The 15824-nt window shown below is 43.6% G+C and overlaps 1 protein-coding gene across 1 annotated transcript in view; it reads left to right on the top strand.

Annotated features, from left to right (window-relative positions):
* EFCAB5 (EF-hand calcium binding domain 5) overlaps positions 1 to 15807 on the top strand; it is a 35314-nt gene extending 19507 nt beyond the window's left edge. Inside the window, exons 8-19 of the mRNA XM_054166997.1 lie at positions 602 to 1483; positions 2336 to 2550; positions 4471 to 4627; positions 6716 to 7005; positions 7865 to 8037; positions 8757 to 8985; positions 9672 to 9824; positions 10965 to 11068; positions 11858 to 12111; positions 12691 to 12920; positions 13117 to 13267; positions 15515 to 15807. Of these exons, the coding sequence (XP_054022972.1) occupies positions 602 to 1483; positions 2336 to 2550; positions 4471 to 4627; positions 6716 to 7005; positions 7865 to 8037; positions 8757 to 8985; positions 9672 to 9824; positions 10965 to 11068; positions 11858 to 12111; positions 12691 to 12920; positions 13117 to 13267; positions 15515 to 15807 (3131 nt within the window). The remainder of the gene's footprint in view (positions 1 to 601; positions 1484 to 2335; positions 2551 to 4470; positions 4628 to 6715; positions 7006 to 7864; positions 8038 to 8756; positions 8986 to 9671; positions 9825 to 10964; positions 11069 to 11857; positions 12112 to 12690; positions 12921 to 13116; positions 13268 to 15514) is intronic.
* Positions 15808 to 15824: the final 17 nt, after the last annotated feature.

Here is a 15824-nt window from a genome sequence, read left to right as displayed (position 1 = left end):
GCTGTGATCTGTGCACCATCATTTGAAAACATGTTTTGCAAACTGTGATGCAATGTTCAGAAATACTTCAGCTGCCAAAACTTTTCCTTCCTACGAAATTCTGAAGTATTTCTTTGGAAGCAGGAATAAAGAAAAACTTCTCTTCCTGAAGGGAATGTTAGAAGCAACATTAGAAGTTCATTTTGTGTTTACACCAAAATTTCTCCAGAAACGTGGAAGGGTAGAGGAAAAAACCCACAGAAAATCATCAAATGGAAGTAAAATATTTTAAATATATTAGAAATGAATTAATTGCTAAGACCAAATTAAGGCAAATTAACCTCTTTCCTCCCAGGTGTGGAGAGTTATTAAACATGATATTTATTTCAAAGGAAATATGGTGTAATCCAGAGCAACAAGAGCAGTTCTCTGCAGGCAAAAGCATTCTGATGTTCTGTGTTTCTGAGATGAGTGCTTGCAGAAGGCCAGAAGGTACTCTCTGACAGTTTGTGCTTGCTTGAGAATTACCTTTTTTTCTTTTACTTTGAATTTTCATATGCAATAATGGAGAACATGAACTCAGTGCAAACCATTACTTTGTCAACATTTTTTTATGTTTCAGGGCCAATAATTGAGCTGCAAGATATGGAGCTTGCAGATTTATGGGGAGGCCTTGACCAGGAAGTTTGTGTGGAACTCAGTGAAAAGTCAGTCTTGTCTCAAACAGGAATTTCTGAGGGAGAGATATTGCCATGTGAACCTGCAGATGATGATAGACAAGGCACACATACAATGAGAACCAGTGCCAGTGAAGATCTTTTTGAACAAATGGATGTGAGTGAGAGAGCTGAGACTGGAGGAATTCCTAAGGAAGAACACCAAGCACCAGAATCAACTGGTGCTGAGTTGAGAGAGGAAGGTGAGAACACAGTGTCAGCAGCAAAAAGCACTGATTTTGAGGGTAGTGATTTGGATGGAGGTACCACACACAGTGAGAAACCCAGTTTCCATGAAGAGATTGAAACTGAGAGGCAAACTGAGTCTGCAGGGGCAGACACACAAGAGGAAGCTTTCCAAGGATCAGCCTCTACAGAATACAGTCTCAGAAGAGATGGAGAACCTGGAGCTGAAGAACAAAAGAAGGAAGAGGAATTTAGCCTGGGTAGAGAACCTGATACAGAAACAAATAGGGAAGAAGATCATCCTATCTCAGACAGAGAACCTGGCTCAGAAGGGCAAGTTAGTCAGGAGGGGGACAACTGGATTACAGAGACAACCAACACAATCTCAGAACCAGCAGCTGAAGCTTCAATCATGACCTCAGAAGACAGAGCTGTGACAGATATGGATGTCATTGATTCAAACCAGGATGCTCCTGTTGCAGAGCTTGTGAAAGAAACTCCTGCAAGAAAAGAGAGTTTTTCTAGACAGCATAGCAGCCAGGTTGGCCAACAGACAAGCTCAGAGACAAGACCGCAGGATGAGGATGTTCTGCAAGACCGGGGTAAGGGTAAAGCATTCTTCTGTGTTTTGGCAGACTTGAATCTTTTCCAGCATATACATTTAGACTGGTTTAATTATAGGTGTGTTTTTAATCCATTTCAAAACTACTGAAAGCCTGTGAGTGATTTCTGAATACACAACTCCACAAACTTTGATATCTTCTCAGCACAGTGTTTCCTGCCAAGGTTTCAGAGCATGTTCCTCTCACAGGATGGCAGGTGAGTCACTTTGCTGGTGATCTGTATTCCAGGCACTGAGCAGACACTTTAATTCAAGTAGGGACTTTCTGAAGTAGCATAATTTTTATAATAAGGAGGACCTTCATGTTTTGCTTTGCTCTGTAATATCAGTATAACAAGACAGGAGCCTGATCATGTTAAATATAGAGATTATTTTTAGTAACTTTTAGACTGTGATTGCTCACAGTGAGATATAAGATCATGTATCACATAGTGGCTGGCAGTATTTGCAGACATGGCAGTACTGCTGTGAGCTAAAAGCTTGAGTGAGAATGCAAACACTAACTCCTGAAGTTGACTTCAAGGTAAGAGCAGTGTAGTCTTTGTCTTGCAGTCCATTTGCTGTGTAACAGTCATTTCAGCTCAGCTGTGTTCAGTGATTTGACCTGGCTGTATGATAGCATCCGTGCTAGACTGGAGCATAAAACTGAAGAGATGCTATTAGAAAAGTATAAGCAGATGAAATCCCTTAGTCAGTGTGGAGCCAACCCATGTTCAGCCATACATTCACTGGATAGAAGGTGCAGGATTCAGGACTGTGCTGGGATCTGCCACATAACCAGGTTTAGGACAGCACCTGGCTTCCTGCTCACCCTGTGCTTTCTGCCTTTCAGACTTACGTCCCATCATGGCAGAGGTTCAGAATCGTTGGGCTTCTCATGCTAGGAGTGCCTTTGATGAAAGCTGCCTCAACCTGCCACAGTTTGTACAGCTCATGGAGACATTTGTTGGTGAAAACATTTCTCTGCCTACTGTGAAGAGGCTTATTGCATTTATCAGAGAACAATACAAACAGACAGAAGAAGAAAAAACTGAACAACTAGAAAAAGTAAATATTGCTAAGTTTTGCTGATCCCATGTCCAAACAAAAACCAAACAGATGCTTACAGACACTGACAAAGTCAACTCTTAATCTCATGCTGGCAGCCCTATTCACTTGCAGCCTTGCATTCTCTGTTTCAAGAGACCTTTTACCCTGTTGTTTTCATATGGATCCTCCCTCCCTAGCCCGTAGCTCTAGAAGTGATGACAGACTCATCCTTAAGAGATTGTCTGTCTGTTCTAGAGCCAGACTCAGTGAGACAGCACGTTGATAGTTAATTGTGAAAGAGTTCAAAACATTCCATTCTGCTTATTCACCTTAGTAATAGCCACAACCTGATCTCTGACCTACTGCACTGGCATGTACATACCAGGTTGTGGATGTTTTGGGGAGGATTTTTGAACGAGTGTGCTTGGGTTTGCTGTGTGCATGGCTGTATGTCAACATGCATGGCTGTATGTCAACGTGCATGGCTGTATGTGAATGTGCATGGCTGTATGTCAGCGTGCATGGCTGTATGTCAGCATGCATGGCTGTATGTCAACGTGCATGGCTGTATGTTAACGTGCATGGCTGTATGTCAGCGTGCATGGCTGTATGTCAACATGCATGGCTGTATGTCAGCATGCATGGCTGTATGTCAACATGCATGGCTGTATGTCAGCATGCATGGCTGTATGTCAGCGTGCATGGCTGTATGTCAACGTGCATGGCTGTATGTCAGCATGCATGGCTGTATGTCAACGTGCATGGCTGTATGTCAGCGTGCATGGCTGTATGTCAACGTGCATGGCTGTATGTTAACGTGCATGGCTGTATGTCAGCGTGCATGCTGTATGTCAACGTGCATGGCTGTATGTGAATGTGCATGGCTGTATGTTAACGTGCATGGCTGTATGTCAACGTGCATGGCTGTATGTCAACGTGCATGGCTGTATGTTAACGTGCATGGCTGTATGCCAGCGTGCATGGCTGTATGTCAACATGCATGGCTGTATGTCAGCATGCATGGCTGTATGTCAACGTGCATGGCTGTATGTCAGCGTGCATGGCTGTATGTCAACATGCATGGCTGTATGTCAGTGTGCTTGGCTGTATGTCAACATGTGTGGCTGTATGTCAGCGTGCATGGCTGTATGTCAATGTGCACATGCTTCTTTGTGTTTAAGTCACAAGAAGCTCACACCATGTGTTGAAGAAATGTATTCCCCTTCAGCAAAACCCTTGTGCAAGCATCAGGGTGTTCCTTACCAGTTCAGAGTACAAATGTATTTTGTGGTGGGTCTGTCCACAGTAGCCTCACTAGCTGCATTTTCCTCAGACCTCTTTCTAGTTTCTGTGCTGCTGACCTAATTTGGATGAGATATTGGATCTGACGGCCCTGCTGTCCTCACACTAAACACAACACCCACTGCCAGTGTTTTGGCCTTTGAGAGAATTCCATTCCAGCCATTTATCACTGCACACTGTTCAAGGGCTGGCTTTAAAGGACAAATTGTATCTGCTTTTGCTTGGAGCCCACACACTTCAGGGCAGCACCCACAAAATACTAATGTATGGAAATACAAACTGTCACATCTTTGGGTGTTACTAAGAAGGTTGTGGTTAGCTCTTGTTGAGAAGACATTTGCATTCTGGGAAACTTACACTTACCTGAGTTGATCTCACCTCATATCTAGCACAGGCTTTATTTGTTCACTGGGCAATAACCTTCTTGCAGTGGTGATTCTGCTTAGCAAAACTGAACTGTTGGCTGTGTTTAGTGTTTCCAGCTATCTCCCAGGTTTAATGAATTATGTCCAGGTCTGATCTGTGTACATACAGATTTGGCCTGAGCCATAGCAAATCCTGTACCTTCCATGTTTGTGTAGACACTGAGTGTCAGTGTCCAGGAGTTATCAATGACCACCTCTTCCCCTGTTGTAGGCTCAGCGAGTCTCCTGCTTGGCCCAACGGCAACTGCTTCTGGAGGCACTTTTTGAGAAGTGGGACAACAATGCATCTGGGTTTCTGGATCTAGAAGAGGTAGATGCTGTTCTAAACACATTCAAGGAAGGGATGGAAAAAGAGGCTGTGAGGAAGGGTAAGGAAACAGCCCTGCTCTGAGAGAACAATGTCAACAACAGTGCTAATGAAGTTGTTGGCAAGCACCAGTCATCTTTTGGTTTTCCAGGCAATCATAAGCATTCATGGTATGATGTATAAAATGGAAAGGAAGAGTTACCCAGACCTAGTTGCTAATGCATAGCTTCATCCTTTCCTTATGTGAGAGACTCCTCTGCAACAGTTTCCCAGTCAGAGAGGTAGCCCAATGCTTTTATGACACTGTGACATGTAGAAAAGTTACTTCAGAAGCAATGTGCAGTGTAGACTTCTGATAGGGCATAAGCTTGAGGACATGTTTGCACTTTCAGTCTCAACTGCCTGGGTCATCCAGCTGTTTATAAAAGATATATTTTACTGTGCTGTGTCCAGGAATACAACTCATGTGAGGGAACATCACCTTTCCTTATGGGTCTCAAAGAGCTTTTAGTAACCCACACTGTTTCACACTCTCATGAATTAGATTGCAACTTTGAGCCTCCTTTCTCTTTTGGTTCATTTCTCTGAATAAACTTAGCAAATTTGGTACTTGACAGAGTAGATTTGGGTCAGACAGAAGTGCTGCAGGTTCACCTGGACCTGTCTGGCAGCCTCATACATATTATTAACATGTAGGCATTAGGTGCTCTGAAATACTGTATTAGCAATTAAGAACATGTCTGCATGTGTGCTGGGGTGGAGAGGACTGGTTTATTCATCTCCATGCACATCTTCATGTTGATTGTCCTACTACATGTACTGAAAATGGCTCATTTTGGCCACAAAGTCTCCTTATTCTTTAGCTTGAGGAAGCTGGAGGCAGTAGCTATTCAAAGCATGTCAGAACACACTACAGAAATATGGAAGGACATCGTCCCTTCATGAAGGGCTCATAAACTAAAAGATAAATAAATAGAAAGATAGCCTAGCAAAATCAATGCCACTTACAAGCAACATAAAACTATTCCTAGAAGCTTCAACCTAATCTCTTAAAGACATGGTGGTGTGAGCAGGTTTGGTGGGGGAAGGGTTCACAGACATTGCAGTCCTCCTTGATGGAAACACAGAATGAAAAGTGGGTAGAATTACTTGATTTTCCTTGTCAGTGAAAAGTGTAACATTACAGATGAATGGGGAAAAGAATTCATTACTGTGGCTCAGTAATGAAGGCATTCATCATGCCATGTGCAGCTTCATGTGTATTTCTTTTCTTCAAAAAAAGCAAAAAGTGGAGGTGAAAGTCCATTTTACACCATCAAAATATTCTCCATCCTACCTCTGTCAGAAAAAAACCAGAAATTAAATTGAAAAAATACTGAATATTCTTTAGAAGATGAGCAGGATAAGACAGCATTAACAGTCAGCTCTGCCATGGCTGGGGCCACTTTGTATTTGCTGCTTCTACAGCTAAAATCAGCGATAAAAGGCCCCCTGAGTTCTGTGGGGAAGGGAGCAGGCTCTCAGCTCCCATAAACACGCATGTCTTGGGTACTGGGAGGCAATCAAGGCAGCTCCTGCCTATTCCTGTCATCATTAATCAAAGTATTTTCTCTTATACTGTTCCTTACAGCCCACTGTATGTATTGATCACAAAATTCTCCCTGCTTAACAGCAAAGTCACACTTCTCCCTGTGTACCTCTGCTTGCTTAGTTTGCTATTCAGTAGGAACTTGACAAATTACTTTCTTCCCTTTTCTTTACTTCTTCGAGTCCAACAGGATTTGAAATCAGGCTGCAGAAAAAATGAAAAAATGATGAAAGTGTTAGTCATGGCAGGGCTCATGAGAGACACTGCTAGGAGTATGATCAGGCAAGCCCAGGCAGGCCACAGCACCCAGTGAATTCCGGTTTTCCCAAGCCAGGAGGCTGCTGCGACGTCGAAAGGCTGTGCAAGAGCACCCCCGTGAGCCCAGAGCTAGGGGTGGGGGAGAGCAGCGGCAGCCAGGCTTGGAAGAAACCGGTGGGGTAAATTTACATTTCCAGGCACAGCCTGTTAGGATTACAAGGCTGAGATAAGTGCTGGGCAAGAAAAGAAGGATATTTTTGTCAAACAGACTGTCCCTGTCTTGTTTTCTGTTTCTTCTACTAGCAAAGAACCAGCTTTGCACCCGTTACCCACAGCTCAGCAGAGTGGGGAAGCTATCCCCAAAGGCATTCCAGAGTTTCCTTGAGTTAGTTGCTTCTGAGTTCACTGGTGATGAGGATGAAGCTATTGATAATTTGGTAGAATTTCTGACCACAAGTGTGGAACGAAGTGACATGGAGTGCTTGAAGAGCTTTGAGAGGAGGAAATGGCTGTACAATATCCAGCAGGCAGCTGAGACCAGTGGAGCAAGCATGGAACCAGTTTACAAAGCAGTGTTCAAGGCCCTTTCCCAGGTATGCATCCCGGGGAGCACAGGGGTTGTTTGTGTTGGGATTGTGGCACTGAGTTCAGCCCCTGGTGTTCTGAGTGGAGGAAGCTGAGACTGCTTTCCTTGGGCTTCTCTGCACTTTGCTGACTTTCAGGAGAGCCCAGGGTTATGCACAGAGAGAATCCCAGCCCAGAGCCACAATTCCAGAATTCTCATCCCTGCTCTGCCGGTACAGAAAAACATCTCAGGGACTCTTAAGTCTCACTTTTTGAAGAGCTGTTTCAGATCAAATTTGGAAAGCCACAGTTCTAGTTTTAGAGCTTCTCTAAGGAAGCACATCAGAGTCAGTCTGGAACAAGGATGGTTAATTTGCAGTGGAGATATAATTCAATTTTCAGCTTGAAGCTGCAGCTTCAGGTGTTTGTCTTCAGCATTAAAGCTCTCCTCAAAGCAAGACTCTCATAGTAGCTGAAGTGTTAATACAATATTTGAGTTTACAAATGTAGCACCTCTGGCACTGCTTTGTTTTTTTCCAAGGAAGTCTCCTGTTTGAGAAATCCACAGGAGTTTTGCTTAGGCACAGCTTATACTTAGGGATTTTTTTTTTTTATTTTTATGAACTGGTCTCCATTAGCAGCAGGAAAAACAGAAATCCATTTTCCTTGCCAATCAAAATACAAAGTGTTTTTGCCTGTAACAGGGTGTACTGGTCAGATGTGACCACAGCATAGACACACACATGTGTGCAGTTGGTGCATGACATACAAAATCAGTGACCCAGAACAGCATCTCAGCAAAAACTGAGACAAGTGCTAAGTACATGAAATAAATGTAATGGCCAGTGGCTAATGTACATCATGTAATGAGAAACATTTGGTTGCTAGGATGCAGAAGCCCATGGGGATAACAAGAAGATCAGTTCATATATTGCCCTTTTGGAAGAGAACCAGCGCTCACCAGAGCGGGGACAGATTCTCCTACACTATGTGGCATGTACAGCAGATGATGCTCCATATGTTCTGAACCAGATACTGTACAAAGACATGAAAGGAGTAAGGTATGAAAAACTGCAAAGAACTCTTCCTTTTTCTTAAAAATCTTAGACTATAGGGGTACAAGGCAGCGTTTGGGGTGCACAGGAACAGGCTGATAGGGTACTCCAGAAGGGAGTCTCCTTAGGGATGGCTGTGTAATGATTCATTATCATATACATATCCTTGCACTCTGCATGGTCTACTTAGAGCTGCTCAGTTTGGGATTTCTCTCCTTTCCTTGGGGAGATTAGCTCACAGTCTAATAAATCTCATCCTTTAGCAAATGACTATTACATTGGACCTACATTTTCCTCTTTAAAAATTAATTCCCTTACACAAGTTTACATTCATGAGATGTTTTTTGAGAACAATGCCTTCCCTTCCCTAGTGCTTACACTACAAACAGCTTTCATGCTTTTTGACTTCTCCAAAAGCTTGTCTCTTTCTTTAAATACTGCCTTTTAAAAACCTATTAAATGTAACCGCTGCTTGTTTCTGTATTCCTTTGCATTGCATTCATTAGCTGATGTTTTTAACATGCCCTAAGGATGAAACATGCCTTATTTATCACCACTGTCTTTGGGATGCAAGTGGTAAATGTGGTATTTCTGTGTGTGGTCAGAGTAAGGAGCTACCATCTTCCTTCTCTGATGCCAAAAAGCAGAGATCCAAGCTGAAGCAGTTGTTGCTTTTCTAAAGGTTTTCTGCTACTCTTAACAAGCCTAATATGTTTATTTTGCAGCTTTGCAGCTGTTGAAGAAGGAAAGCCAATCCATGTTCCAAATGTTCAGCTCCATGGAAATATGCACTTCTGGAACTATGACCGCCCCCCGGAGGACAGAAAAGGTTCGTTCCTGGTGCTGCCACTGCAAGATGCTCATTGGAGAGCCTTTGGCATTCTAGGACTTGACACTCTTCGGGACCAGCATGAGGAAACTGTCATCATGGCCCATGAGATCAGTTTTTATCAGGTGAGCACCAGCACAAAGCAGTTTGTTAGATCACTACGTGAACTTCACGTGTTTGTCCTGAGTAAATGTAAGATGTACAACCAAGGAAAGAGCTGTGGGCTCCTTTTTACTGTGTGTGGTGAAAGTGGTGCGAGCAGAACACCTTATCAGCATCTTACTGATTAGCATCTTACCTGTAACTGATTATCAGATATCACTTCAACAATAATTTAAGCTTCTCCTGCCCCTTTTGTGCAAAGCCCCTAAACAACAGTTTTTCTTTCCTGAAGATTTGAAGATCTGAACCTCATATTTGTGTTTGTTTCCATAAAGTGCCAACCTTACTTTTTTAACCTGCTAAAATGATTCTAAGCCACCGCAGCCCGAATTTCCTCGGGAAGCTCTTTAGAATCAGCCTCCCTGTGGATGCCTCATCTGAGCAGCAGGGAGCGCAGCAAGCCAAGGTTACCAGTCACTTTGGCTATGCCGCTGAACACCAGCATTGTCTAGTTTAAGACGTGGCTGTGACCTGGCTACTCTGAAGCTTTAGAGCATTATTTGATAAGGGACATTTTGCAGTCACTTTTCAGCTTTACAAGTTCTGATTAAAGTAACCTGCTACAACCATTTTGCTTCATTTTGCTGCCTTCCCCCCCACTAAATCAGATGACATTTTCTGGCTCATTTGGAGGTTTCTGCTTTCACAGGGAGTTTCTCGTGCATTCAGCAAAGCCTACCTCCACATCTGCATACTGGAAAATGTTCTACAAATAGCTGTTACTGCTCTGGAATGGTTGTATCCCAGGGCACCCAGCATCCACACTGTTTCTATGTACCTGGTGGAACCTGGCAAAGACAAGGTATGCAGATTAAAAGTCTGTAATAGTGAGGGGCTGAAAGGCTGCTTTGGTAAGGACTTGCCATTTCTAGGTACCTGTGGTTTCCCAGTGGCTTTGTCATAAAAAATGAAGACTGCCTGAGATTTTTGTGCCTGCCTGTGCAACAAAAGGGCTACAAAGGTAGAGAGGGAAGTTTCCTCTTTCTTGTCACCCTCCCAAGTAAAACAATTCAGGAACACTGCTAGTATGGCTCCATCTCTGTAGGAAAAAGGAATATCCTCCTACTTCAGTGTTCACGGCTGCATGAGAACCAATAGACCAAAACCCCACAGCCAGCCATCTATCCATCCATAGATGAGCCAATATTGCAAGTCCCAGCTAAAGCTTTGCTGTCTGGGACAGAAGCTCTCCTCTGGAGAATCCTTGCATGTCAAAATTATGGTTATTTAACAGGAAAAAATAATGTCATAGCTAATGTATTAGCTCTTCATGCTGAACAATGTCAGCAGTCAAGACGTAAATCCAAGTCGAGAAGTGTCTGTTTTCCAATTAGCCCCCTCCCTGCAGGTCATGTTCCAGTTGTTCAGCAGGCACTTGGGCCCTGGGAAGCTTGTCACTTCACATACAAATGAGTTAAGAAGATGAAAAGGGTATGCAATATTTAGGACTGATCCTGTGTCATCACAAAGTCTGTATGACATCTGCTGTAGCCATAATTCAGCTGCTTCCTCTGATAAGCATGGTTTATGTTGGCAGCTTTCTGTTGTCATTCCAGGCTCTGCACTGTTCCCTTGTTAGTTGCTTGATAGCCAGGTCATTTGCTCCCCTCTGTGCTTTTCATGTGTCAAGGCACAGTGACACAAACATGACACAAGAAGGAGGACTGGGAAAAAGAAGGAAAACCTCTGCTTGGCCTATGGGTGTTCCTCAGTGGGAGTCTGGGGGTGGATTAAATAATCTGGCTGAGGGAGGCCTAGGGCACATTCTTAATGCATCTTGAGCAATACACTCTGGAACAAAGCCAAGCATTGTTGGGAGATGTCTTTAAACCATCCCATTGCACTTGAATGTACATAGGAGTTTCCTTTAAGAGATAAACAATTTCCTCCCTTTCCAAGCTTCAAAATGGTAGCTGTTAAACTTCCCTTTCCCCTCTGACAGCCTTGGGATTACGCTCTGCGCAAGATGGTCACTACACACAATACAGGACAAAAAGAGATTCATAGCAGTCCTGCTCTTCTCCTCAGAAAAGAAAACCTCTTAAGGTAGGCTGCAGCACCTACAATGAACTACTTACCTCTGGTCCTTGACACCAGCCTGCATCAGGCTGATCCATGTTACATGAAGCCCATGATAAAGCAGCCCTGCAGAGGTGTCTGGCTGTAGCTCACTCACCTTCAAGGCTTCTGGTGCATATGTATGTGACACCAAATCAAGAAGAGGTGAGGAGTATTTTGTCTGTGAGTTTGGGCCTGCAAAAACTTAGGGCTGACCAGATGAGCTTCCAAGCAAGCTCCACATCCGCTGTCAAAGGTTTGCAGGATTGGAGCCTACACTGAATCATTTTGCTCTGTAGAATAATCTGTCTTTTTGACTGGACATATTAGTCTCATTTCCTTCAACTGCCTGCTTCCATCCACTGCCAAGATCCTCACAGACTTGTCTTTTAAGCACAGCAACCTTATTGTCAGAGTTGGTTGAACAGCCATTTGCTCTTTCAGCAGACGTTTTCACTTTTGTACAGCTCTGTAGAACCAGTGTTGAGACTTACAAACAGGAAGCTAGTTTAAAGCAAGGTGTGTTAAATTCTTGTGATTTTCAGCAATTGCTTGGCTAAGCAATATTGTGTTCCACAATGGTGTTGTCTCCTTTCTGTCTGTGGCTTAAGCTATGCACATTTCAGTTCAAGGAAGCCAAGAATGCTGTAGTAATATAGTATCTTTGTTTTGTAAAACAAGAGATGAATGTCATCTTACTAAAATATGTTAAATAAATAACCAAAAGATACCAGAATGATAAAGTCTGGTGCATTTTCCTCTCTACTCTCATTTCAGAAATTACCTATTTAAGTGCACAGACAGTTCAGAGGTCACTTGCATTTCTCTCTGGGGAAAGCACCACATTGCAGTACCTCTCCGTGACCTGTCAGGACAAGCTTTTGGCATATTTGATATCAGCATTGGACAGCACCAGAAATTACCACCTCATCAACAAAAGGACCTGCAGAAAATGCTAAAGATGGCCCAAGCTGCCTGCTGGGAGATACTGAAGAAGTCTACAGAGGAAACAGAACCAGCCTGTGTACTGGGTACTGTTGCATACCAGATCCAAGATAAATGTTTGAGGGTGATGTTTGGAATCTGAGTGAAACCACATTGAAGTATCATTCCTATAAGTATGGAAAGACAAATGCAAACCTTTGGTTCACATAAACCACTCCTGAGCAAGCTTAAGTGCTTAGCAGAGTTTAGTTAAACAAATTGTATAGATTTTGGCTCTGGTTCATGTGGTGTTTTGCACCCAAGTCCCACTGAAATCAAAGGTGTGAAGCAAGGTGCTTTGTTGCCTTCAGGGATCTAGCAGGTTCTCCTCAAAACTGCCCCAAATAAGGTCAAAAGAATTTGAATGTCACAGTTACAGAATGACCTGCATGCCTGAACCATTCATGGACTGAAGACCTCTGCTTGCCCCTGAAGCAAGTTTTGTCTCCTTCTCAAGCACATACCCAGTTTGCAAAGTGTCATAGGATACTGGGGCTGTATGGAAATCAATCGGTCTAGGAGGCAAAGAGTTAATCATAAAAAGGGCAGAGACTTTCAGCCAGTAACTAGTCTTGACTAGCAGATACTTCTGAGCAACTTTTTGAAAGATTTGCTTTCGATTCCAGAGGCAGAACGCTTGGCACGTTTGAAGAATGCAGGGATTCTGTTCCACCGCTTCATGCTGCAGGACCTGCGTGAGTGCATCCGGAACCTGGATGCCGACAGCTTTGCCAAGATAAAGCGCCAGGGAGAACCACCAGCTCTGGTACATAACATAGTCAAGGCTGTGCTGTTGCTTTTCCATCCAGACTGGAAGGGCTCAGAGGAGACGGAGAACTGGAGTCAATGTAAACTGGTAAGACTTCAAAAGGTTGAGGCTCTTTTCTGTTCTTCCTCCCCCAAGAAGAAACAGTAGAATCTGCCCAGGCTGAATTAGCAGTGAAATAATTTACCTACAGATTTCCTATATGCTTGGCCTGGCCATCTTTAATCCTGTAACCCCTCTTCAGCTTTTCACCATCACCCCACTCCTTTTGTTCTCTGTGTTGCAGAAACTTGATGACAATTTGATTCAGGAGATTTATTGCTTTGATCCAACTGCTACATCTGTGCACATTCAAGTTGAGCTGCTGCTGGACTGCATCACTGGTAAATATCATCAACTAATTGTGAAATTACCAGACATGGCTCAGCAATGGAGCAGTGTCTACGCAACCTTTAGCTGAGTGCTTTTAAGGTCCTTACTTCAGAAATTAACTTTGATTTCACAACAGATTAAACAACAGATAAAGGGTCCTAAATATCTGCAGTCTTTTTTGGTCAATAAAAGTCAGGCTGTCAAATCAAAATTCACTGTCTTAAGGAAAGGGAAGCTGATCAGCTTTGAAACCTACCAGAACAAGTGATCTCATTGTAAACCTCCAGATAAACATATTAGGAGTGATGGGTTTTTTGGCAAGTAATAAGTAAAGACATATTAAGAATGATGGTTCTTTTGGCAAGTAAATCTACTTCAGACCTTCATGCCCTGCCTGAGGCACTGACCCAGATCCAAACAGCAACATGATTGTGGGAGGACAGTGTCAGCCCTCCTCTTTGTAAACACCATCTGCCAGGTACTTAATACACTCACTGGCCATATACAGGAGCTGGTTTTCAGTCTGTCTTTCTCTCCTTCAACAAATGTGGGCTATTTTGGTGCCAGAGCAGTCAAGAAGCTATTATTATTTGCAATATCTCTACACAAAAAATTACTGCTGTTGAGATCTCTCCCTTCATGGTCTAATGCCAGCCTGAGAGCCCTGTGAACAAGACTTGTCAATTTAGCTGGGGATATTTATCCACACTTCCTGGCCTACTGATCAACAGTGAACACTTGCTGCAGTCTGAGCTCCATTTCATGTGTTCTCATATGTATTAAACTAATTCCCTGGGAAAATGAAGCAGGCCTAGAGCATCCAGTCTTACCCCAGATAGGGACACAGATGTAACTAGAAAGAATACAGCTTTGGCAAACTGCTGGTGTCTTATGGAAGGTTGGTTTTCCAGGATGGAATCTATTCTGAGAGCAGTGTCAGATCAGGTATGATTCACAGTTGTTGGAATTCCTTTAAAGCAAACATCAGATAATGCCCATATGTTCCATATACACATGCTGTAATATAGAACAGAGCACAGAACAACCTAAACTGTATCCACAGAGCAACCTTTAATGGCATGATTCTGTGGTGAGCTTTAATAGCACTTATGAAAAGAGCTTTGCAGGCTAATTACTCTTAAGTCTGAGCTTTGGAATTTTTTCATTACATTTTTAATTATCAAATGTTTAGCATTAAAACATAGCAGAACACTTTGTACAGCAAGGAGCTACCACAACACAAGTCCTCATGAAAAGGCAGCATTCCTGTGCTTGACCAGCCACTGTCACAATAGAGCTGTGTGATCATCACCATTTTCCAGGGTGGAATTACTTGGACTGGGGGAGAGCTCCACTGCTGGGATGACTTTCTGTTCAGTCTTGCAGCAGTTCTGTCATGGCTTTTGGAGGTAACCTCCCTGCTTCATTTCAGGTGTACCTGTAGCAGCAGTGCAGCAGCATAGCTGCATTCCAGCCCAGCACCTGTACCATTGGCTACACACCTGCCTGTCGCTAGCGGAGATTGCAAGGAGCCTACACAGTAAAAAACCCTTTCTTTAACCCCTTTTGACATCCAATTCTAGTGTGCCTCCAATTAAATCTCTTAATTCTTCATCTAACCTTAGTGATTTTGGTATTTGACATATTTTATTGAGTTGTTTGGGGGGTTATTTTTTTATGCATAGCCACTAAGTATTTGTTACTACGGTAGGACATCTGTTAGGGATTGTTAAGAAAAAGCAATACAAACATTAAAGGAAACCATTTTGCTGGTATAGCTACTAAACTTTAAAGCCTTGAGTAAAGGTTTTTGGATGTGTTTAATTAATTCTGATGGGAAAAAGACACAGGGGCAAGTTTATGACCACCAAGCTACAATGCTCAGAAGTGATACAGCAAGCATTTTCAAGATTCAGTCTCCTTAAATGACTTTCTAGGAATAATTTTAAGTAAAGGTTGTTGATCAGCATTTTGTCAAGTTCTTTTGGACGTGTTGCAGAAACGCCTTACACTTTCCATTTAGCAAAAACCCCTTTTCTTGTTGGGATAAAGCTTGCGATTAGGGCCGCGCTGTTGGCAGCAAGATTTCATCTTTGCAATAATGCTTCTTCTGGCAGAGTCACTTTTTTAATAAAATGTTGGGAAATTAAACTCTCCTCTCTTGCTTTAATCGGCACCAAGCGTCGTTTCTAGGTAGGTGACGCCTAAAGGGGGCAGGCGGGCTCTTCTGCACCCCTGGGGCGGCAGCGGCCACTGGTAGGCACCTGAGGGGCCTTTCCCTATGCCGGGCCCACGCAGGTCCTCCTGAGCAGCTGCCAACGCCTTCAGCACCCTTCGGGTCGCCTCGGCCTCGTTCGTTTTGGCTAGTCCCAGCCCGGTTTGCCTCGGCCTTATTCGGCTCGTCCCGGCCCTACTCCCCTCTACGCAGGCGACGCGGACCGCCAGCAACAAGCCCTTCCCTTATCGGCACTTTCGCCACTCGCCAAAGCGAGTTAAAAAACTCGCCCCCATTTTCGGCCCTCGCCGCACTCTGTCCGTTTCCCTTCTAGAGCGGGGCCGCAGCGCGGTGCGTCGGGAGCCTCCGAGACGAGTGTCTCGGCCGTGAGGAATCTGCGGCCGCGG

This window comes from Dryobates pubescens, chromosome 13 (genome assembly GCF_014839835.1).
Source record: "Dryobates pubescens isolate bDryPub1 chromosome 13, bDryPub1.pri, whole genome shotgun sequence".
In the NCBI taxonomy this organism is placed as follows: Eukaryota; Metazoa; Chordata; class Aves; order Piciformes; family Picidae; genus Dryobates; species Dryobates pubescens.
The sequence above is the reverse complement of the archived record's forward strand: the minus strand, read 5'-3'. Positions and strand labels throughout refer to the sequence as shown.